Source organism: Pagrus pagrus, assembly GCF_965226575.1.
Source record: "Pagrus pagrus genome assembly, chromosome: 9".
NCBI lineage: Eukaryota > Metazoa > Chordata > Actinopteri > Spariformes > Sparidae > Pagrus > Pagrus pagrus.
The window spans coordinates 6,302,695-6,327,760 of record NC_140193.1 but is presented as its reverse complement, the minus strand read 5'-3'; the positions used below and the strand labels follow the sequence as shown (position 1 = coordinate 6,327,760).

Here is a 25,066-nt window from a genome sequence, read left to right as displayed (position 1 = left end):
TCTAGCTGAACATGAAGCTGAACATTTTGATAGTTGAACGGTTTCTATAGCTGAACATGAAGCTGAATATTTGAGAGCTGAAAAAGTTGAAAAGCTGAAAAGTAATAGACTGAAAGAGCTTAAAAAGCTGAACATTTTGATAGTTGAACGGTTTCTCTAGCTGAACATGAAGCTGAACATTTTGATAGTTGAACGGTTTCTATAGCTGAACATGAAGCTGAATATTTGAGAGCTTAAAAAGTTGAAAAGCTGAAAAGTACAAGGTTGAAAGAGCTTAAAAAGCTTAAGATTTTGATAGTTGAATGGCTTCTATAGCTGAACATAAAGCTGAATATTTGAAAAAGCTGAAAAGGTTGAAAAGCTGAAAGTAATAGGCTGAAAGAGCTTAAAAAGCTGAACAGTTTGACAGCCAAACAGTTTCTGTAGCTGCACAGATGCTGGAGCAGTAGCAGAACCAAAGTTGAAAATGTCCCCATAAGAATGAATGGGAAAACACCTCCCAAACACCTGCAGGTTTAGAAAAAAGTGTAATGGTTATGGCCAAAATATGTATACAGTGAGTAACAGGAGACATTGCTGAACCATGTGATGTGTTTTTTATTTCTGTAGAGTGAAAAATGAGGGCACAAGAGCGAGAGACAAAACCGGTACCGTCTGCTCCACTCCAGAGATTTAGGCTCAAAGTTAACACTGCGGCTTATGGGGGAGTTGCTGGAGTGCTTGTCACTCTAGGGCTTCTACAGCCAAAAGTTTAAGTCGCACATCTGAAATAAGATGATCATATGAAAGCCAACAAGATTTCCTACATTTCTATGTATATATTGTCTATGTGAAGTAAAAGCTGTGGGACCCAAATCAAGCTGAAGACAATTTTTTAACAAGTTTTTCCAGCTGCTCTCCACTCTAGCGGTGATGTTCCGCACTCTAGCTCACGCAATACACACCCATTATAAACCCAGAAGAGGAGCTAAAAATCCTTCACACTAAAACTGTGATTATTTCAAAACCGTAAAAGATTTTCAAAAACTAAACACATGCCTAATAGTTCAAGGTCTTGTGAATATTTTAAAGTTGGAACGGTGTATCTAGCTCAAAGTATGAGGGAGCAGAAGAGGTTGAAAGTCCATGAGTTTTGAGGAGGATTTGAAGATTTTCCCATTTGTTTCCATGTTAAATTTTTTTTTGAAAAAGCTGAATATTTGAAAAAGTTGAAAAGCTAAAAAGCTGAAAAGTATAAGGCTGAAAGAGCTTAAAAAGCTGAACATTTTGATAGTTGAACGGTTTCTATAGCTGAATGTATGCTGAAGTAGTAGCAGAATGAAATTTGAAAAAATCCCCATAAGGATGAATGGGAAAAAAATTTGGTTTTAGTTTTGAAAAAGCTGAATATTTGAAAAAGTTGAAAAGCTAAAAAGCTGAAAAGTATAAGGCTGAAAGAGCATAAAAAGCTGAACATTTTGATAGTTGAACGGTTTCTATAGCTGAACGTATGCTGAAGTAGTAGCAGGGCGAAATTTGAGAAATTCCCCATAAGGATGAATGGGGAAAATTTTGCAGAAAAAGCTGAATATTTCCAAAAGTATAAAAGATAGAAATACCAAAAATACAAGCAAGAATGTCCTTAATGAGCTGCACATTTTGATAGTTGAATGGTTTCTGTAGCTCAAAATTTGAAGGAGCTGAAGAGAGCTGAAAAACGTACGGAAGCAGGAATAATAATAATAATAATAAATTCCAGAAGAACAATAGTGTGAATGCTTTGAAGCATTCACACTAATAATAAATTCCAGAAGAACAATAGTGTGAATGCTTTGAAGCATTCACACTAATAAAAACTTTAATAAATTCCGGAAGAACAATAGTGTGAATGCTGTGTCAGCATTCACACTAATAACAGTTATACTTGTAGGTCTTTATACTAATTTCACTAAAACGTTCATTAATATTTCTACAAGAGAAAGAAAATATTTTTTAATAAATGCTGGAATATATATCCTTACGATTAATTTAAGTTTTAATATATAAGATGAATGGCTGATAAATGAAATTATATTTTGCACATATTTGGTTATAAATGATGTATTTGTATGTTTATGTATATACTGTATATATGTGTATATATATTTCATATGCATTTATTTATGTATTCATAAGTTATGATTAAATAAGGAAGCATATGCTGAATTATTAGTATTTCTTCTCTGTTCTCTCAGTTTTGTGGGTATTGTCATCTTACTATGAAATACATTTGCATAGATTTAGCTTAGTGCTGAACTCAGTGAATACCTCTATGGCTTCTAGTTTCACGGATATCGTGGTAGAAATAGCCAATAATGTCGCTGCAGTGTTTGTGTAGTCCGATGGTTTGTCATAGTCTGGACTCTGGTCTGGCCTTTCAGAGTTTTAGTACATGTCGACAGTGATTCCCACCCATATATTTTCTTATTTTAGGTGCAATATAACGCATCTCCGGTCACTTTCATGATACAGCCCACTGTGAAACTTTACACCCTCGTCTGTAAGTCATAGTATTTAGATAGCAGACTTTACCGTAGACCTCCACGGTGCAAGATGTCGTAGCATCTCCAGCGTCGCAGGTGTAAATCCCAGAATCACCGACATTACACTTCATGATCTGAAGAAATCGTTTCCTTCCCATTGCATAAATGCGCAAGTCCTTGCCTGGCTTCACCTCAACCCCATTCTGAAAAGGATTATTTTTTTTACAGTACAAGTTCAATTTATCATTAGGAAACATCTGAGATGAAAGTTATGGCTGTTCAGCAGGTGTCTTAGATTTGTTATCTTTCATGTGTCCATAAGAGGGTGTTGTTGGTTACGAAGAAAACCAAAAATTCAACACTTGCCTTCATCCATTTCACATCAGCGTTATGTCTTGACAGCTCACACTCAATAGAGATTACTGCCCCGTCAGGGAATCTCTGGTCTTCCAGTTTTCTGAAAATGGTCACTGGAGGCTCTGGTGGAGAAAAAGCATGATAAGTTAGGAAAACAGAACAAAACATCTCCACAAAACGAATCCAAGCGTAATACACTGCTGCTTAAATTTAAAGAGGCCTATATAGTGAAGTTATGTGGACTAATTCCTTGCGATGACATTTTCATCCGATCGTCATCCTCAGCTTTTCAACCCCTAGCTCAAAGGGATGATGCATACTGAGTGACTCGGTATGGAGCGGATTATTTTACAGCATGAGGTTAAACTAGCACCTGACAGAAAAGACTGAACAGGGCTACCGCTTCTCACCGGGTCGTGCTAGGCTATTTTGTGTTGTAACGTGAGCCTGGATGAAGGCAACAGTAGCAGAGCCGTCACTTTATTCTATTATCATGCCTCCACTGGCTGGCATTTGGTCTACTGAGTGGACCACTTTAGCTTCCAGTCTGAGGTCACAATAAAATGAGTATAGTAAACAGTTGTTTTGGTAGTAAAACAACTTACAGCACATGGTTGTGAGCTTAGACGTTACTAAACTGGCCCACATTCCTTATGACAACACTAAGTATGTTGAAGAGAGGGTTGGTACTTTGTTTTAGAAGCACATTTGAAGGAAATCTCTTGATATCATGACAGCAATCAACATTTTGATAACTCAGTGGTGTCTGTGGCTTTTGCAGGCCTGCGATAGGCCTACCACAGTAGCCATGGACCTACCAGCCTGTTTAACTATGTACCTGCCTGCCTCCATGACCAGTCTTCCACAAGGCTTGGCTGATATAATCATTAATCTACAACTTAGACATGGATATGCCGGTGCCACTCAGCCTTGTAACTAATTTCAAGCTATTTTAAAACTGTGATATTGTCACAATATGAAGTCTAGGGGCCCAGTGGAAGAGACTCTACTGTGTGTTTCAGGGGGTTGCATAGCCAGGAAGTAAACCCAAAGCTAGAAACTGTCTGTTGCACGCACCAGGCGATTCTCATTGGACTGAATTGGGGCCATTTTTAGGTCTGCTATCTAGTTCTATAATAAATCTATGGCTTTATTGTTAAAGCTGTTTGTGAGCTAGTGGCACAAAAACAGCAGAATAAGTGCAGTCAAAGTTTCCCAATACTGACATGCTAGCTTGAGAGCTGTGAGTACTAAATAGCTATGTTTACCTTCACGATGATAATATAAGGTGTTTTTTTATGAGTACTGCACAAAGTATGAGTCGTTCAGGAGCTAATCTAGTAGCACAAAGCACACACAAAGCTATTTTGCTTTTTTGCTTCGTTTGAGTTGTTTATTTATCTATTATGGTAATTTTAAAAAGGTAGGATCTTGTATAACAGTGAACTCACATCTTTCAGGCGGCTAGCAAGAGCTACAGGGCCTGAAGGAAGGCGGTGGGATGATTTCGGTTGGCTATTTTAAAAAATGTAGTTTGCTCTTGCTAGTTTCTCAGCAGCACTTTTCAGCTGTAGTTGGCTTTGTATGAGTGCATTTTCTAAAAAGTCCTTGTTTCTTTAAATAAGACCACATACAGTAATTGTGCTTGCTACTATGTTGAAATAAAATATTGGTCAACACTGTCCAAAATCTCATCTCATTTCCTACCTTTTACTACAAGCCTTGCAGACGTCTTCAGTTGCTCTACAGAGAACGTAAAGGTGGCCGTGTCCTCTACTGACAGGTTCGAGATGGTCAGGCTGTGGACTTGTCCCTTGGCGCTCATACGGAAGTGACTTGTCGGCTTAAGCTGGACTCCGTTTCTCATCCAGGTGCCGGTGACTCGGGGATGTGAGAGCTCCACCTCAAACGACGCAGTTTCTCTCTCTGTGGTTTTAATGTCGGTCAGTTCTCTCTTGATTGTGATTTTTCGAGCTGTAAGACAAATCGCAGAGCGGTGAAAAAACAAGCACCACAGTAGTCCAACAAGTGCATTTAGCTTTCTACTTAATGTGTATTTTTTTTGTAGTCAAACAAAGGTCATGTTTGAAAGATTGGCCCCAGCTACAAATATTTTCATTCCGCTTGAACAGTGAGCAGACGCGGTGTCCACTTTCTGTTACAGAATAGGCTCGGAGTCTGATCTGCACACAGCAGTCTGCAGTTAAACAATACAAGCTGGCACACACTGAGGAGCCGATATTTCAGTCATTTGAGTACGGGGCTTTACACAAAAGCCGACTTTGAAACTGCCAACATTTTTCACTTATTCTAACACAGACGAGCATTCCCTGTGGAAAAAAGGAGTGTTTATTTTGGAGACCTGATGACAACAACCTTAGTTTTGAAGGCCAGGGTGTAAATTTAGATGCAATGAGAGGAGATCCAAATTCATAGGAGGTGCCAACAGCAGCCTGAAGTCCTGACTTTCCCTGCCCGCCCACACTAGTGTTGAAAGAACAGCCTTTAATTCACCCACTGGCCTGTGGATCACAGGACTGAGAAATATAAGAAGCATGCTCAAAGAAAAACAAGCATAAGTACGTCTTAATCACGACAAGATGCCGGCTTTTATAGCGTATCAGGCTTGCTCGATTTCCAGAGTTTTAAACGGTGCTTGTTTGTAGGAAAACTTTGCTAAATGTAATTCTGTATGTTGACTCTCATGTTGTTATTCAGGCCCTTCCTTTAAAACTGTCATCTGATTTGCCTTTGACACAGCTAGTGAAATCATCAGGGCTTCATTGATCCTGTGTCAATAAAGAAACCCTGCACTGAAAGTCAGCCTGGGCTGTAAGTCTGTCACCTGTTTGTTGCCATCATGTTCCAGTAAAAGTGCCACCCTGGTCCCCGGTCACTCGAATTACTCTTACTCAGTTAATTGAGCTTCGCCTTCACGAGAAGAAGCAGCGATGGTGGGCGTGCGAGAGGTGGCCACGTCGGCAACGGTGGTAAACAAACAACAACAGGGCATAGTGAGAACACGTGCACACTCACGTTCCACTGTGAGCTGGGCTTGCGTGCGGTCGTGGAGGGTTTCACAGCTGTAGGTGCCCCTGTCAGACACGGCCAGTTTGTGGATGGTGAGACTGTGTTTTAGGCCCTTGTGTTTCAGGGTGTACTTGGGTCCGGGGTGGATCAGCACCCCTTGCCGCATCCACTGCAACTCTTCCGAATCCAGACTCACCTCCACCTGTAGAGTCGCCTCGCTGAACTCTTCGGCTACAACTGGTGTCATTTTCTTGGTAAACAGCACCTGTTGCTCTAAACACAACACAATCAACACTCCGGGTAGTTTTATATGATTGCAAAACAAAATACAATCTCAACCAAAGAAAATCAGCTAAGTCTCATTGCAAGCTCAAGCACAGAGAGCAACTCTGAGGAGTCTTTGCCCCCCTGCAGCGTCACATACCCCAAAACCACCGAGCCACTTGTCTCTGTCAGTTACCAGAGGAATTCTAACAGGAGAAGCTGCTAAGCGCTAGCCGTCAAAATGCCTCTTCAACAATTTCAACTTATCTGAAAGGGTCTTTATTACACACATTCAGTGTATGCTTATGTGATACCAACATACACAGTCTCTTTTATGTTTGCATTGACTCAAGTGTTGCTGAAAATAACCCACGGTTGAAAAAATGGTGACAACTACCAGAGAGATGAGGGTATTGGACAGTAAATAGTTGTTAAATGTTGTGACTTCTGTGATTCATTGAGACAAATGTGTATAGTTGTAGTGTTTATGGATGGGGCAACAACTCACCTTGAACCTGGAGTTCGGCCTCTGATACCAACCCCTCCGCATCAGCTGTCACTCTGCCGCTATCTGAAACCATGCAGTTGTGGATGCAGAGCATGTGGCACAGTCCGTTGCTTGAAATGACAGTGCGCTCATTCAGAGCTACTTGTTTGCCATTTAAGCGCCACACCAACCGAGTGTCCTCCGGCGAAACCACGCACTTAAATACTGCATCTTCCCCCTCGCAGACCGTGATGTTACGAAGCTCCGCTATGAACTCGACAAGACGGGGAACTGAGGGCAAAGCATTCAGCCGAATTAAATTCATGTGCTTTTAAAACTATTTTCATTACTCATACTTTATTTCTTATCGCTTTAAGTTCTACTCACTTTCTACAGTGACAGTAGCCGAGGTCCTGTCATCTGTTGATTCACAGGCATACTCTCCAGCATCTTCTTCCACCAACTGGTGGATGGTAAAGCTTCGCTCTCGACCTTGCGCTCGTATTGTGTGCTGCCGGCTTGGAGCGATCTCTTGGCCATCTTTCAGCCACTGGACGTCTCCTTTGGGCTTGCTGATCTCACATCGTAAAATAAGGCTGCTGCCCTTCGGAGATGCAATGTCCTCCAGTGGTCTGATAAATTTCACCATCATTTCTGACAAGTAGAATGAAGAAATGTAATTCCAGAGATGTTTACTTTATGACAGTAAATGTTAACATGGAAACAGAGGTCACATTGTGCTTGGGAGAGCCAAATTCTTACCTTTGACTAAAAGACTGAAATACATCTCATCTGTGCTTGCGTCACAGACATATTCTCCAGAATCTGACAGCTGCAGAGGATTAATGGTGAGCTTGTGGGTATTACCCTCACTGGAGATGTGAATGTTGTCCTCGTTCAATAGTTGGCCATCTTTCAGCCACCGGACATTAGCTCTTTCTCGGTTCACAGTGGCACACAGTGTAACGCTCTCGTTTTCATAGGCCGAGATGGCATCATCATATTCTTCTCTATTCACAAAAGTGACTGGTGGTTCTGAGGAAAATTGGAGTTACACAGTGAGTTCATCAAACAAACAACAGAAAAGAAAATCCGAAACATCTGTTAAACTTTTAAACCTTACCTTGGACCTCAACAATTGTTATTAATTTGTCATCGATGGCATCACAAATGTATTTTCCAGAGTCTGAAGGCTGAAGTTCAGAGAGAACAAGCTTCCTCACAACGTCGTAGCTGTCGATTTGTATGCGGGTGTCCGGTTTCAGTATCTCGCCGTTGCATAACCACTGCACGGTGGCGTTCGGCCGAGAAACCTCGCATTCCAAAATAAGGTCATCTCCTGCTACCAGGATATGATGCTCTGGGTGGCCCGAGTTGCCAACGATCTGTACCGGAGGCTCTGAACATACAAGACATTGCATTACTTTCCTCCTGAGTGAAGGAAAGACAGATAATGTTTGCATTGCATAACGAAACCATTACCTTTGACAGTGATGTAGAAGAGCATTTTATCATCCACTGCGTCACAGCTGTACTCTCCTGAATCTTCAAGCTCAGCATTTAGGACAACCAGCGATCGAAAAACACCTTGCTCCTCACTGCAGTACCGCTCAGTGTCATCGATTAACTGATTGTCTTTGTACCAGCTGACTGAGGCGTTGGATCTTGATAGTTCACACACCAGAATGATGTCATCAGACACTAAGAACTGCTTTTCTGTTTTTGCATCGGTTTTTCCAAGAATTTTTACAGGTAACTCTGAAAATGAGAAAGAAAGGAACATTTCCAGAACAGAAAATCTCAGCAATCTTGCAAAAACTCCACCTTTTGTTTCATAACCTACCTTGCACTTTCACGTTGAAATCCATCACATCGTCCTTTGCGTCACAGACATATTGCCCAGCGTCTTCCAGCGTTAGTGCATGAACGGTTAATTGACGCACGACCCCGTCCTCCAGGATGGTAATGTTTCTGGAGTCCTCTACTTCTTCCCCGTTCTTCTTCCAGGTGACTTCGGCATTCGATCTGGAAACCTCACAGTCCAGAACCAGAGTCTCCCCGGCCACCTTCTCTACTCTGCTTGCCATCTTCCTCGGACGTACGAAGCGAACAGGAGGCTCTGTGCGTTAAGAAACGTGTGTGTTAAAAATGGATAAGAAGATGACACAACAAGACGTTTAGAGGATTTACTCTTTCGTTCTTTACCTGCTATGTTTACAAAGAATGTCATGGAGTCGTCTGCCGTATCGCAGACGTATTCAGCGGAGTCTTTGACTGTAGTTTCAGGTATGATCAGTCTTCTGTACACACCATCCACCTCTAGAATCAGGTTGTCGTTCTCCTCCACTTCCAGTCCGTCTCGATACCAGCGCACCACTGCATTAGGCCGTGAGATCTCACAGCTCAGTACCATCCTCTCAGAGGTCTGCTGGCACAGCTCCATTTGGGACTGACTTGGGGACACAATCCGCACCGGAGGTTCTGGAAAAGGGCGTTAACATCCAGTTTAGCCATCACTTATCAGTTTAATGAATCCTACAAATAATCTGCACCGTTATCTAGTTGTCATATTGATACATATATATCCCCACAGGACCTGGATGAATCAGTTAACCCCTAGCTTTGGCAATGTTAAAGGCGTGGGTATGCCAGGGAGCAGCGGCATTTTCCATGGACACAGAATGCTAATCCTCGTTGTTCGATTGGCATGGTGTATCAGTCATTCAGGAAGATTTAGTGTCGAGTGGATATAATTAACACTATTATTATTGCTCGGCCCACTTAACTAACTCTTCTTAAGCCTTTAAAGTGCCACTTGTGCATTGGTATGATACTTTGTTATTTATGCTAGCACTGCAGAGCTCCAGAAATATCACTCATAATAGATAGGCTTGTTCCTTTTCTATTTCAACGCAACACTTTTGCCTTTAGACATGTTCGGACGACACTTTCTGCAAACTTGTTTTGTTTGAAGCATACTGATGATTTCTAAGAAATGGTCAAAGGTGGCTCCAGAACTATAGGGGGCAGCATAACCGCTTGCTGCTGCTCACAATACTGGAAAAGCTACTCTTTGCTATAGCTGTATTTTGGCGGCAGCAACTAGCTGCTGTTAGCAAGTGGCTCAGTTAGCTGTGGAGCTAATTGGCCCTATTAGCTGACGGGAGACTGCCCGCACTGCAACTTCTGATGACGGGGGGCCTAACCGTGGGCAAGAGGCCTCAAAAAGTCACTCCAGCAGATGTCAGTTTCATGACAGAGGATTCAGTAAGGAGGCGATTTACAGCAGCTCTGACCAAGATTGACTCCGTGGACGAGAAGACACATCTGGCGGGAACAGGAGAGGATTGTGGCGAGAGAGTCGGGTATCACCTCTTCTACGAAGTGGTATTATGAGACAGGACTGGCCTGTGCAAGCTGGTTAGCATGCTAACTTCAGTAGACATCTTTGCAACATAATACCCCCTTTAAATACCACATTGTACTTACTCACTGTGCTGTCAGATTACTGAGATACCTACACATATATGCACCACATATGTAGCATCATGGAAGTTACCTGTAATATTAAGGTGAAAGAATATTGAATCGTCGGCTGTATCACAGACGTATTCTCCAGAATCTTCAACTCCACTCGACAGAATCTTTAGTCGTCGGTAAGGGCCTTCGATCTTGAGCTTGATGTTCTCACTCTCTTGCAGCTTTTGGCCGTCTTTGTACCAGCTAACAACGCCGTTGGGACGAGACAACTCGCAGCTCAGAATAATTTCCTCGGGGACGTGACGTTCAAGGTGGACGTCCTCCTTGGGGAAGACTATCATCACTGGAGGTTCTGCGGAGGAAGAATATACGAAATTGAAAACATTTTCTTCTGTACATTTCAATATAGGTAAAGTTTTTCAGAAGTATTACCTCGTATGTTCACTTTGAACATTAAAACGTTGTCTCCTGCACGGCATGTGTACGTGCCCGTGTCAGATAGTTGGGCTGAACGTATAGTCAGATTCCTCTCGGTGTCTTCTGCTTGCATTGTAATATTATCACTCGGATGCAATTGAGTTCCATCTTTGTACCACTGGACAACACCGTCAGCCCTTGAGACTTCACACAACAGAACAAGCTGTTCTTGTTCCACGACGCTCTTGAAAAGGTCCTCCTCTGGGATATCAGCAAATGTTACCGGTGGCGCTGCAGAAAACAGTACAAAAATAGAAGTAAGTCGTCTCTTGAAAGTTGCTTTCGTTGTTTATGCTCATGCATGCAGCAGCTCTAAGGTCATGGTTGTCACAGCTTAGACATGCTGATCTCAAGCCTTGCTATCTACTGCAGAGAACATCATAATGATCAGTGGGCGTTAATCCACTTTTGAAGCAAGATGGAAAAAAAACAATTGAAGCAGTGCGCTAACATAAAGCAAGTACCGTAGTTGGACAAAACAATGGACTCAACAAAATACATGTTAGACACTAGCCATAAATGTGAAGCATGTATATGAAAGCACCCAAATGTTTGATGAAATTAAGACACTTAGAAGGAAATCAGCTATGATGAATATGATGATGATCAGGTTTTGCTTCCTTCTTAGATATTAGAGATCATGAAGGTGCATACGACTCGACAATGACATGAGCCAAGAAAAAGCTTAGCATATCACCTTTCACCTCCACAAAGTAATCGTTGAAATCTGAGTCATCATCATCATCAGTTTTACAACTGTACACTCCAGAGCACGAAGACGTGGCCGACTCCGTAACCAGTGTCGTCTCATTGCCCTCTGAATCGATGTTTATTCCCAATTCTGGCAAGAGTTTTGTCCCATCGTCATACAGGCATGTCTGGTTTGTGGGGTCTGAGATCTCACACTGCAGTTTGATCGGGCTGCCTGCTTCAACAGACTCGCTCCTTTCAGCTTCTGGAACAGCTGAGAATCAAACTGGTGCTATAGGGATTTCAATCCACTGAACAGTAATTCAGAGTTGCTGTGCCATGCTATAACATATTTAAATGTATAGTCTAAAGGCTGCAAAATTGACAATTTTGCTACTAAAGGAACAGATGATAAAGTCTGTGCCTACTAAGGTTGACCACTTAGTTACTTTGACATCACTAGAGTCATGGACGCACATGCAATCTGGTGATTGGTGATTAGCGACCTGTTGCACAAGGTAGTTTGATCCCATGTGCAGTCTGAAGCCACCACCGGGCTCTTAAACAACAAATAGTCAACCACTTCCAGTCTGAAAGGGCCTTGCGGTATTTGCTTCTTACGGCAAGAAAGACATTCAGCTACATATTCAGATACTTAAATAATAGCAAATAATCTCTTATCCTTTATGTACTTATCATGATCAAATTTAAGCTGTTACGACATTACATTTGTCCACCAAAAGTACACATAAGTATTACACAAGTATTAGTACACATGATCTTAATAAATAATACATTTGTTGAAGCATACGTTGGTCTAATCGCCAAGCATTAATTGAAAGAAGTTAGTGATTCTGACAAAGCTCAAAATACTTAGATCACCTGCAACATCCACCTTGAATTCTATATGGTCATCTACGGCCTCACAGCTGTACAGCCCAGAGTGTCTGACTTCTGCTGTCTCAATAACCAGCGCTCTCAGTTTTTCTTTTGTTTGGATTTCATAATCACTCTTTGGAGGTAGCTGCTCTCCATCCTTGTGCCAATAGACTTTGGCAGTCGGCTCTGAGACTTCGCACTGCAGCATAATTGGGCAGCCTGCTTCAACCAATTTGTTTCTTGCCACTTCTGGTAGTGCTGAGAACCTCACAGGAGTGTCTGGTGGGGGTATTATAAGATTTACAGAGTACTGCTGTTAAGCTGTCAGAACTTCCTCTAACAAGCACATCAAACTTTTTTGGTGTGATTATTTTGGCTCTGTGTTTTCATACATAACAATGGTTTTTGCAAATGTACAGTTAAGGATAATGAAGGAAAATGTTCAACAATTAAAACTGAACACAAGAAAATCACCTTCGATGTCCACATGGAAAGTCACAACATCGTCAATGAGGCTACAGCTGTAGAGGCCAGAGTCAGAGACCTTAGCAGAATTAATCATTAATTTTCTCAGGCTGCCGTCTCGTTTCATATCAAGGCCAGTTCTGCAAAAAAGCTCCACCTCATCTTTAAACCAGGAAACCTGGGCAACAGGGTCTGAAACCTCACACTGGAGGATAATTGGACAACCAATTGCAATCATCTTGTATTTTTCTGATAGTGGGATTGGCATGATCTGTGGCGATCGGCCTAAGAGAAGGGGATAACAAGGGTTTTGGATAAGAGATGAATTGGACTTTAACAAACATTTGACAAAACATACTGCCCAGCCAGTCAAACCATAGAATAAGATGGAGGTGGTACGAATGTTAGAAGATAGTAAGCAGAGAGATAAATCACCTTTTACTTCCACTGTAAATGTGATGGTGTCATCTGATGTTGAACATTCATAGGTGCCACCATGCGTGTCTTCAGCTGAATGGATGTGTAGCGTCCTTGTCAGACCATCCGACTGTATTTCCATATTGTTTTGCGGTAGGAGTTTCGTCCCATCCTTGTACCAGTCGACATGAGCCGAGGGATCATGAGAGAGTTCACAGGTGAGGACGATGGGAGAGCCTTCTTGGACCGACTTGTTCCTGTCGCTCTCTTCAAGGTCTGAGAACTTCACAGGTAGTGCTAAAGGTTTCAGATATTGCAAAAAGAGTGTCTTAATATACTTCATAAATGTAATTTCTTGAAGTAATTACAAAGAATTTCAGGACAAAACAACAAAACGCACAACAACAAAAACACAACTGACAATAAGTGAAACAAGAAATGATTCTAAGGGTTAAAAGAGCAAGAATCAAGTTATCCTCAGTTACATTACGTACACTGACATAAAGATCACAGACAAAAAGCACAGACACAAACAAGAAGGTGTTTGAATGTGGTAAAGAAGCCGTGTTCAGTTAGTGCCTTTGATGAAAAGGAACCAGACACTTTAGCTTTCTTAAGATATTGGCCGTGCATGATAAGAAGCTGCATGGAGAGAACATGTCTTATATTTAGTTTCTTTGTTTTCTTTAAATTGTTTCACGAACTTGTATGAATCAAACTGTGGAAGTAATTCAGAGGGAACCGGTTTCTTTAGGGCTGCAGCTAAGCTATTTTCATTATCGATTTATCTGCCGATTATTTTCTTGATTACTCATTTAGTCAGTGAAATATCAAAAAATTGTGAATCACAACCCAAAGTGATGTCTACAAGGTGCTTATTGTCTCCAACCAACTGTTTGAAACCCAAAGACTAGTCATTTACTATCATAAATGACAAAAATAGCTAAGTTTTTGCTTGAAAAATGACTGAAATGATTAATCGATTATTAATATATTTCATGGTTAATTTTCTTTCTATCGACTAATCAATTAATTTACGAATTAATTTTTCCTTGTAGATCTAATTTGCTTTATTTTTTAGAAAAACAGTAGATAAAAGTAACACTTTTTCTGTTAGGGGACTGGACTTTTACAGTTAGTTGGCCGTGCAAGAGAATGAAAGCGCTTCAGCGTTTCTGAGCATCACCTTTAACTTCCACAGCAAACTGGATGTCATCATCCTTTGACTCACAATGGTATATGCCGGTGTGAGCCCGCTCTGCTGAAGGGACAACTAGACTCCTCAAATTTCCTTCGGCCTGGAGGTCTACTCCATTTTGAGGTAGGAGCTTTGTTCCATCCTTGTACCAACTGACTTGTCCCGTGGAGTCTGACAGCTCACACTGTAGAGCAATGGGACAGCCTGCCATGACCATCTTTTTCTGGTCAGCCTCAGATAAAGCTGAAAACGTCTGAAGTGGAGCTACAGGGTTGAATGTAAAATGCAATCGGTCAATGAAACAGGTAATGTTATTAACCAAATGAAGCAAAGCAAAATCCTGAAACTGAAGCCATCAGTTGCATGTTCAACCATTACAAATGTTTTATCCAACAATTTTGCATCAGTATATATGAAGTATAAATGAAGAATCAAGTCAAGATAAAGCTTAAATTAGGTCTGACTGCGACCATATTGGAATAATCTATTAATCGAGGGGCACCATCATTAAAACCTGAAAGTTTCTGAGCCTATTTTTCACACATTTCGGCTTTGTTTAAGATGTATGAGCCCAGAGAGTATCCTGCCTTTTGAGCAGCAGGTTGGAAAGGAAAGGGACTCATGAACCCCTGGCCTTCTGACTTAACCTGATCTTCTTTTCTTTAAATGAAAACCTTCACAAAGATTGGGTCACAACAGCTCATATGACTGCACCAAAATGAAAGTATGTATTTTTCGGGTTTCGTATCTATGTGACTCAATTCATGGACGAGGTGCAGCGACGTTTACAAGTTTAATTGATGTTACATTTAGTCACATTTGCCGACCTCCTTTCTCTCTCTCTGATTAATCATCTGATGTTTTCCCGGAAGCTGTAGAGACAAGTGTCTAAATAAAACTCACCATCACGTCGAGTAAAATTACAGACTTGCAGACTGTATTTGAACATTGTTAGAAGCTGTTTGAAGAAACTAAAGACCTCTTTCTTTTTTCTCTCTCGTGGATGACCAATGGGACTGATTTTGTTTCTCCTTTTTTTATTTTTTTATTTTTTTTAGGTCTATTAGCAGCCGGCAAACAACTGATTTGTTTCCAGTTTGGCAACCTCTACTTTTTCTACACTGTTGTAGCCTGTAGCACCAACTTCTGATGAAACCACGCTTTGTATATTTTCAAAACTCAAAAGGGTGAGTAAGTACTTTACATCGTGTGTCAGCTCATCTCTTCACCAACTCAAAGATTTTGTGAGCTACCTAAATAGGTGAGTCACCTTGTCTCAGGTAAGGTTTTATCATCGCTGAATGATTAGGTAGATGTAAAATGTCACTACTTTTGTCCAAATAGTGCTAAATAATGTAGGGTAACTGAAAAGTTGTATGTTTTAAACTCGGTAGTGTCTTAATTATTGCTTGTGTACAGTTTCTTGAAAGAGGAATATGATATTTTACTTTTCCTAAGTCGATCAAAAGCACTTCAATGCACTTGACCCAGACTAAAATCTATTTGCAGTACAAAACATCAAAAACAACTTTTGTCACCTTTGACATCCACATGAAACTGCACTTCATCATCTGTTGTCTTGCAGCTGTAAACCCCTGCATGAGACGGCACCGCTGACTGGAAAGCCAGTGTTCTTATCGAACCCTCTGCCAGCGTGTCTTGCCCGGCTGCTTCATGAAGTTTTATTCCATCCTTGTACCAAGTAACTTGAGCGTTAGGATCTGATATCTCACATCGCAGCGCTACGGGTTCACCAACTTCAACAGACTTGTCCCTCTCAGCCTCACCAAGTGTTGTAATTCTCACAGGCGGAGCTGGGGATGTTTGAGGTAACATCAAGAGAAAATTGCATCACTATGACTGACTGCAACAAAAATGATGCTTTCAAACAAAATAGAAGAGCAAAAAGTTGCAAATCAAGATTAGTCATGCCAGTATAAAAGTTAAAATAAGTCATAATAAAAAATATGTCTTTGTTATTAGTAATCTAAGAAGAGGTATCTGTTGTTAGACTTGAGATAACTAGGCATTCGAGTTAGGACTTGAATCTAAAGGAGTTACTCTTTTCCCTGTCTTTAATATTCTCACAGACCACCCAAGCTCAAGTTTTACATTGACTACTTCAGTAGTTTTAGTACGAACAAAAGTAAGTAATTTACATTTACAAGTAAGTAAATGCAGAAATTGTCAAAATGTCAAGGATTGCAAAAAAAGCAATCGCTCCATTTTGCACAATGTCAACATTGTGCCCGTCCATTTTTTTGTTCGATAATGCTAACCATTTAAATCACCTTCAACAGCCACCTTATTTGCAGTGACACTGTCAATCCAGTGACTGTCACATGTCCTTGAGAGATAGATCTCTTCTGATTGGACAGTAGGTGTCTGCTTGACATAGTAAGGCTCTGCAGACGGGGTAGATGATCTTTGCCCACAGTTAACTGTGCTGTCTACTTGGTCTTCTGTGGCCTTCATGGTGTGATGACACTCTGCTTGGACAGAGTGTTGTGTTGTGGCCTGCGTGGACTGATACTGCACCTCTGAATGGTCAGGAATCGCTTGTCCTGTGTGATAGAGGTCATCCGATGCTGACTGTTGAAAACGATCCCTCAGTTGGATAGTTTGTGCCTCTTTAGAGTGATACAAATCCAATGATTGAATGGATGCAGTGACAGGTATGTCACCGAGCCTCTCTGACTGGATAGTTGATGTCTGCAGAGGCCTCTTTAACTCTTCTGATTGGTCAGTTGTAGTCCATAAGGAGTTACAGGGGTCCACTGAATGGATAGTTTTAGTTTGTAAGCAATCAAGAGGCTTCTCTGACAGGACAGCTGGCATCTGTATGGAGCTACAGAATTCCTCTGATTGGACAACAGCAGTCTTTAAAGATTTTAAAGTCTCTTCTGATTGGACTAGTGCAGTCGTTAAGGATTTAAGAGGTTCCTCTGATTGGACAGTTGAAGCATATAAGGATGTAAAGGGCTCCTCTGATTGGATAGTTACAGTATGTGAGGATTTAAAGGGCTCCTCTGACTCCAGATTTGCAGTCTTTAAGGGGTTACAGAACTTGTCTGATATGACTGTTGGGATCTGTAAGTGGTTAGTAAGGTGCTCTGACCGGGCAGTTGAAATCTGCAGAGGGTTACCTAACTCGGACTGGACAGCTGGCATCTGCATTGAGCCATGTAGCTCTTCTGATTGGACAATCAGAGTCTTGGGAGTGGATTCCTCTGATTCAACAGTTTGTGGACAATTACAAAGGTCATCTGTTGGGACTGCTGTCTGCAGAAAACTATCAAGCTCTTCCGATGGGGCTTCTGCATGCTGTATATAGTAAATAAATTCCTCACCTTGTGATTCTGTGGGCTGTTTAGTGTGATGTTGTATTTCAGATTGCATTATTGTCGGCTTTACGTAGTGATTGTAAACTGGAGATTGAGCACTTATTGTTCGTTGATTATCAGAGAGCTCCTCTGGCTGTTTAGTTGTAATCCGGTCAGTCGTATGTTCATACGTTGACTGAGAATATGGTATATTCCTGGAATGATCTTCATATGTCTCTGTGTCTCCTCTCTTGCCACAGAAGATGTCAGAATCACATACTGAGGACATGCAGTCAACTTCAACAGGATAAGCCTCTTCAGTGGACTTCTTCTTCTCTTGGTCAGAAGAGAGCCTTGGCGATGTAGCTATAAGCATTGTGATGTACACAGAGAAAGGTTTTCAGTGGTTGATGGTCTCAATACTTCTTCTCATAACAGAATGTTTTACATCAGTGTGGGTTAGCATGGAGTTATGGGATAATTCATTGCAAAGACAAACAAGAAGGTCGACCACGTTTGGTCTGAGATTGAGCTCCTATATTTCCCCCATCAGCTGGCTCCTAATACTGTTAAACCACCAGTCTGAACACTACCCTTTAGATCCTAAAAAGTACATTAATTTTCTTCTCTTTGATAAGAGTTCGTTGTCATTGCAACGGTGAGAGGTTCAGGGCAGCAATGTGAATGAGAGGATCTGGTGATGAATAAGAAACAAGATGGACTTTTAAGAGTTGTAAGCTGCTTGTTACAAGCAAAGATGACGTTAAAATGAAGAATTAATTGACAAACACAACATATATGTTAGTATGAAGAGCAGCTAGGCAGCTACTAAACACCAACATGTTTGATTAAGAGCCAAAAAAAAAACTGCAGGAAATGACATGAGACCAGGATTCAATATGACAGAAAGCAATTTTCTAAAGGAAAAAAAAAATACAGATGCCTCAGATGATTGTGCTAACAGTGAAACACACCACTATTGTTAGTGGCATGTATGTGCTGGGTTAACATGGATGACTGATGTTGAAATATATCAAATCACCTTTGACATCCACAGTGTATTGGACAGATGCATCAGCTATCTCACCAATCTCGTCACCATAGTGACACTGCTCTGCTGTTTGGACAAAGCCAAAGAGAAAACAATGAGCTGGGTGATGGCGTCATGTATGTCACTAAATGCTTGATTCTTAATTGTGCAGGTACGATGTGGAACACCACCTTTCACGTCCACAATTAACTGTGCATCACCAGATGTTTCGCAGCCAAATCTCCCATCGCCAGACAAGTCATGTGACTGGACGGGCAAGGCTTGGCTGCTGCTCTGTGATTCACAGTCAACTTCGTTTTTTGGGTAGATCGGGGTTCCATCTTTGTACCAACAGGCTTTGGCAATGGGATCTGAAATCTCAAATTGCTGAACAATGGGGCTGTGCACTTCAGCAGACTTGGTCTTCTCAACATCGGGACCAAGAAGATATGTTGGAGATGGCGCTACAGACAAGCATTGGGGGGATAATTTCAGTGTGCATTACCCTGTTTTTAGATAAAACTGACTTAAAAGAGACATTGTCACAGATATTAGCTCTGCAGTCTAACAAAAAATAAGAAGACAGACTAAAAGCTAACATAAAAAGTTAGTCATAAGCTAAAATAGAAAATACATTTACAAAAAAAATATCACCTTGATCGTTTACTATTAATTGGGCAACATCATCTGCTGTTGCACAATAGTATGCTCCAGAGTTTGCAGGATGAGTTGGTTCAATAACAAGGGTCTTCTTGATGCCACCCATTTCAATATCAGGCTCACTATTAGAGTCATGTTCTGTATCCCTCTGCCATGACACCTGGAAAGCAGGGTCTGAGGTTTCACATGTCGGTGCAGTTGGGCAGGTCGCTTCAAGTGACTGCGTCTCCACAACCTCTGGCGAGGGTGACAACGGCAACGTTGGAGCTGAAGATGATGATTCATATTATAATTGTGGATTTAACAGTGCATATTTAGACTCTGATTAAGAAAAGGAATTATAGGTTTAGCTCTTCCAAATAGGAAACTATTCTATCGAAGGAGAAAGACTCACATTTTAAAAGGATCACATAGATATTTTTTCATTTCGTCAGTAGAGATTAATTTGAACCAAGATTTAAGAAACAGCAACTTCACACAAAACACCACAGACAGGACAGATATGCATATTGTAAATGTTAATTGCATCTAATCTCCAGAAAGCTCTACGCTTTTCTCTAAAAATTCAACAAATTTAAATTCAAGTCACCTTTGATATCCACAGTGAAGTGGATCGTGTCATCAGAGGTTTCACAGCTGTATAGCCCTGAGTGCAAGAGCTCAGCAGATGGGATAATGAGTTTCCTCAATGTGCCATTACTCTGTACATCCCAACCATTCTGCGGGAAGAGCTTTACTCCATCTTTATACCAGTAGACAGGCACAGTGGAGTCTGCAACCTCACATTCCAGCTCCAGAGGTTTGCCCGCTTCAAGTGACTTGCTTCTCTCAACGTCAAAGATAGTAGAGTACGTCACTGGTATAGCTAGCAATGGGAATTCAGGAAAGCTAAATAAAATCAAGGCTGTGGCAATGGACACCTTGCAAAAAATTTTAACTGCTGAGCAGAAAATGACAGGGGGCTTTGGAGACTTTGAATTCAGGTCACAGCAGTCACAAAACAAATGATTAGAAGTAATTACCTAGTGCGTTAACAGTTCTTTAAGATCATGTGCAATGAAACAGTTCTTCAAACCACATACAGAAGAAGCAGGGGCTATTAGTGGCATCTAAAAAGAGGAGGTGGGGTTACAATATCAACGCACAAGATAAAAAGTGTAAAGTCACCTTTGATCTCCACTTGAAACTCCACGGTATCATCCTGTGTGGTGCATCTGTACACACCCGAGTGGGACAGCTCTGCAGACTGAACAATTAATGTCCTTGCGTTGCCCTTTGAGTGGATTTCTAATCCAGAGTTTGAAATGAGCTGCATTTCATCCTTGCACCAGCAAACTTGGGCCTCTGGATCCGACACCACACACTGGAGTAAAATAGGGCAGCCTGCTTCGATCGACTTGGTCCTCATTGCTTCAGGAATTGGTGAGAACTTCACAGGTGGAGCTACAGATATGTTTAGATCTTATGTCAACCTTAATTCAAGCCCTTAAGATCATTCATCACAATCTATTGGCAACTAAATTGCTAACATGCTGTAATGCAGTCAAAAGAAAAAGATGACAGCTTAGCTGTGCTTAGTGAGTGCTAAGAAGAAGGGCAACAGACAACATACACAAGGGTTCATAAGAGTTAGTGGCTTTGCTGAGGAGGAGCTGGTTAATGTTTCACATCGCTTAAGGTAAAACAAATCACCTTTGATGTCCACACTGAATGTGATGGTGTCACCCTTTGTCTTGCAGCAGTATAACCCCGAGTGGAAATATTCTGCTGATTGGACAGTCAGCTTTCTCTCCAAGCCATCAGTTTGAAAATCTACGCCAGTTTGAGGATGGAGCTTTGACCCATCCTTGTACCAGTGCACCTGGGCAGAGGGATCTGAGAGCTCACATCGTAAAACAATGGGGTAGCCTGTTTGGATGGTTTTGTTCCTCTCAGCATCTGGAATTGCTGAAAACCTCACAGGCGGGGCTATGGATATTTAGATATTTTAATAGTTTGTTCAGTTGCACATATGATGTTTTGTTAAGTCAGACTTTAAGAGAAGACCAAATGCATTTGTAAATGTAAAAGAAATGAAGAAAAGGGGGTAAAGTCACAATTAAGATGGTTAGTCTCTGTGAAAAGACACCAGTGTTATTAAAAAAAACTCACTCCACTCACCCTCTACTTCCACATTGAACCTGATGACGTCATCAATGGCATCACAGCAATATACTCCCGAGTGTGAGAACTCTGCTGACTGGATGACAATCCTTCTCATGGTGCCCTCTGATTGGATATGAAGACCCTCTATTGTTTGTAATTCCACCCCATTCTTGTACCAGTGCACCGGAGCTGCAGGGTCTGACAGCTCGCAGTAGAGCACAATGGGGTTCCCAACTTCTACAAATTTATTTCGGTCCATTTCTGACAGTGGTGAAAACTTGACAAGAGGAGCTGCCAAATTTCAGAAAAACATCGATGTTTTTGTCACGTTAATGTGTTTTGTCATTTAGGGTAATAAACCATAGTAAACAGTGCGCTGGTGTCATCTTACGTTGTTGGTGCCAAAACATATTTGCACATTTTTCTTACCAAATGTCAAAAAACACAATAAATTCTAAGCTGACCAGGGCACATACTCAAAATATAATACATATTATCACAGTACATACCTTGAATGTACAGCGCTGCAGAATCTCTGATGCCGTAGGCAATAAATGTGATCTCAGCTCCATTGTCTGTATCACGTACTCCTCGTATACGAAGAGATTGGTGCGTTCGTGTCCGACGCATGGAAAAACGTTCATCCTCCTGAAGCTGAGTTCCATTCAGGAACCATGTACCGATAACTGAAGCAGAGAGCTCGATAGAGAAGAGGGCATCTTGTCCCTCTGGCACCAAGGCATCCTGTAAGGGAGCCTGTATTCTGGCAACTGGAACTGGGAGAGAATATCAGTTTATATGTCATCGAACAACGTTAACTACTTGGAACAATTGATTAAGCACAGTTGTTTTAGTATTACTCGACTTACCCAAGTGAACAGCCTTAGGGAACTCAACATTGTTGCTCTTTCCATATTTGTTTACGCTGCAAATGCGAAATCGATAGTCAGCTTCACACGGTACACTGTCACCGAGGATCTCCACAGAGGTTGCAGAGTCAGTGGTCAGGCACTGTAGCCACTCCTGTGAACCGGTGCCCACTTCCTGTCGCTCGAGCACGTATCCGGATGGAGGATTCTTTCGTGAGTCCTGAGCCGAAACCCACGAGAGAAGAGCTGCGTTCGCTCGCTCTGTGTTGATCTGCACACTCACTGGACAACTGGGAGGACAATGTCTGGCCGCTGAAACACGAGACACGTCATGCATCAGTATGCCATCTGCATCGGAATAACTGGTATGCTATAATTTACAGACAAAGGCACCCTACCTTTCACCCTCAGTTGAGAGGAAGTCTTGGATCTGCCTACAAGGAAAGTCACAAGGCCAGAGTCTTGGGGCATTGTATTGACGAAAACCAGGATGTGAGTGCGACCAAAGGACTTAAGGATGGTCTGATGTGTTTCGCGAAGCTCCACGCCATCTTTGTACCAATGTATGTCCATTTCTTCTTTTTCCACCTCAACACAAAAGGCAGCATTTTCGCCTTCCAGTACATCCACCTTCCGTGGAAGCTTCCGCAATATTGTCCCTGCAAGGAGACACATTAACAGTGAAGTGTGATGATTGTGGTCACGGTTAAAAGAAACACCGTTGATTGTTGATAGGAAACACAAAGTGAACAGTGGTCTCCCATGTCAAAATCCAACAATTTGAAGACCCGACCAATCACTCCCACCTTCTCCCTTTATCGTGTTAACAAATGTCATAATTCCTTTGGCTGCTACAGTGCACGTATGTCGTTTTAAGCATTTCCAGAACGATGTTGATTTTTTTGGGTCTGATAATGGGACTAGTATTAAAGAAAACAAGCAACAATTTTGCTGCTAGTTTGATACCAGCTTCGACAAGGATTTGCCCTCCCTCCAGGTCTTCCAGGGCAACAGAGGATACAAAAAGTTAGTGTAAGTGTTTGGCAACAGACTTTTGTTAGGCCTTTGTGTTTCAAAATGAAGGAAAACAGACACAGGTTTAAAGTTGTTACAGTTTGAGTTTGATAAACTTTCATTTTACTGTACTGTTTTATTCAAAGCAATGGTGGTTCCATAAATTTATATCGATTCCCTTCCACCCAAAACTATGTAGTATGTGTGCCACATAGTCTGAATATGAAGCAGTGCTGTTGCTTTTATCACATGTATCAGTTTGCATATACTTTCCAAAGAAAGCTATTAACATATCATCCTGATTTACCTTTCACAGCTACCTCTGCAATGCTTCTCCCCCCATCGGGCATCTCACAGAGGTAAATCCCATCATCGTCGACTCCGATGTCACGGATAGTTAGTCGCCGTTTTGTTCCCCACTCCTCCATTCCATATTTGGCCCCCGGCTGCAGTCGTCTATCCTCCAGATACCATGTGATGGGAACAGAGTCCTCTGGAACTTCACACTCGAGAACAGCCAAATCTCGTTCCCATACTTCGAGATCAATGAGAGGCTGCTTGAACCGCACAGGCGGCTCTGGAAGCAAGAAGGAAGAACGTCAGTTTTATTAAGCCGATGTGACCTTTCGTAGTGCTAAAAATCTATCTTAAGATGTTCGTATTAACTTCTATCTATCAAATGGTTAGTGTTACTTAATCCACGTAAATTCTGCAAGCAAGACGACCCTGTGTAAACTCACAACACATCATCTATGACCTTGTAGTAAACACTGCAAATTGAAATATATTTGGCAGTAAATGCCAGTGAAGCAAACAAGATGAGCAAAATCATGAGACAAGTGGCTCATTTAGTCGAGGAATGGAAGGGTCATTAACACATCGGGGTGTTAGATAGGAAATAAACTGTTTGTAACTGACACCATCAGACAGTACCAGACAGTTGTAAACAAAAGAATGTGGTTCTGTATTAAGTAGTCTGTGTGCAAAGCTCGTCGTTTCCTTATCTTGCTAATGTTTAAAGTCCGATTGAGCAAAACACACGGCCGATAAAATATATTCACCATCTACCGTTTAAAGCACCTGTAAATCTATCCACTCGCCACCATGGACTATTTATCCAACCCGAATGTTATTTTCTTTATCTCGACCGATACAGTACAATACTTTCTGTTGGTGCCATGAGTTTGGACTTCTCTGAGCCATGTGAGAAATATGATTCCCTTCCCAAAGACTTTGACACATGGACACCCCCCTAGACCTTTCACAAGCTAAGTGACTTTGCAGACATCGTACTGCCTTTGGAATCCACCTCAAGCTGATGAACTTTGCCTGTTTATATATCTCTCAGGTCGAATTTCAGATCATTAATACATTTCATTTATCCTCCAGTGGTCACCAGGATTAAATTGCTTTTAAAAGCAGCTGGCGTTATATAATTTGATCACTGATTACATTTGCATCTCGCTACCCTGCTGACTGGCTGGTTCTGCGAATTCACGGAAGCCATATACTTGAAATTTACTTGATTTTCTAAACGAGGCATTTGTCAGCAACCTCAGTCATGAAAGCGCCACGGTGTTGTTTAACAGTTTGTTCTGGTCTTTGCTTTCTAAAAGCGTCGGCCAATTCTGTCATTGTTTATCTCGAATAATGAGACCAGTATTGTACCACAAAATATGAAATTAATTAATATCCAATTTTTTCTCTGTTGTAGTCGATAGTTTTATATATTGAGGCATATCTCTTTTAGCATATCCGAAACAATATCATGATGCAAAAT

General features: G+C 41.4%; 1 protein-coding gene across 14 annotated transcripts in view; it reads right to left on the bottom strand.

The window, feature by feature from the left end:
* Positions 1 to 25,066, bottom strand: part of obsl1b (obscurin like cytoskeletal adaptor 1b) — a 42,039-nt gene that overhangs the window by 13,735 nt on the left and 3,238 nt on the right. The window contains exons 3-28 of one of the 14 annotated variants that reach the window (XM_084361950.1): positions 23,594 to 23,863; positions 22,671 to 22,931; positions 22,273 to 22,584; positions 21,913 to 22,179; positions 21,410 to 21,694; positions 20,951 to 21,226; positions 20,426 to 20,701; positions 19,848 to 20,123; positions 15,784 to 16,059; positions 14,234 to 14,509; positions 13,066 to 13,344; positions 12,640 to 12,915; positions 12,169 to 12,444; positions 10,552 to 10,827; positions 10,199 to 10,471; positions 8,845 to 9,120; positions 8,483 to 8,758; positions 8,122 to 8,397; positions 7,763 to 8,038; positions 7,402 to 7,674; positions 7,027 to 7,293; positions 6,661 to 6,930; positions 5,895 to 6,161; positions 4,566 to 4,832; positions 2,868 to 2,980; positions 2,551 to 2,704 (exon numbers count right to left, since the gene is read on the bottom strand). In XM_084361950.1, coding sequence (XP_084218076.1) covers positions 2,551 to 2,704; positions 2,868 to 2,980; positions 4,566 to 4,832; positions 5,895 to 6,161; positions 6,661 to 6,930; positions 7,027 to 7,293; positions 7,402 to 7,674; positions 7,763 to 8,038; positions 8,122 to 8,397; positions 8,483 to 8,758; positions 8,845 to 9,120; positions 10,199 to 10,471; positions 10,552 to 10,827; positions 12,169 to 12,444; positions 12,640 to 12,915; positions 13,066 to 13,344; positions 14,234 to 14,509; positions 15,784 to 16,059; positions 19,848 to 20,123; positions 20,426 to 20,701; positions 20,951 to 21,226; positions 21,410 to 21,694; positions 21,913 to 22,179; positions 22,273 to 22,584; positions 22,671 to 22,931; positions 23,594 to 23,863 — 6,870 coding nt within the window. The remainder of the gene's footprint in view (positions 1 to 2,550; positions 2,705 to 2,867; positions 2,981 to 4,565; positions 4,833 to 5,894; positions 6,162 to 6,660; positions 6,931 to 7,026; positions 7,294 to 7,401; positions 7,675 to 7,762; positions 8,039 to 8,121; positions 8,398 to 8,482; positions 8,759 to 8,844; positions 9,121 to 10,198; positions 10,472 to 10,551; positions 10,828 to 12,168; positions 12,445 to 12,639; positions 12,916 to 13,065; positions 13,345 to 14,233; positions 14,510 to 15,783; positions 16,060 to 19,847; positions 20,124 to 20,425; positions 20,702 to 20,950; positions 21,227 to 21,409; positions 21,695 to 21,912; positions 22,180 to 22,272; positions 22,585 to 22,670; positions 22,932 to 23,593; positions 23,864 to 25,066) is intronic. The other 13 variants (XM_084361957.1, XM_084361956.1, XM_084361958.1 and 10 more) reach the window with 13 other exon arrangements.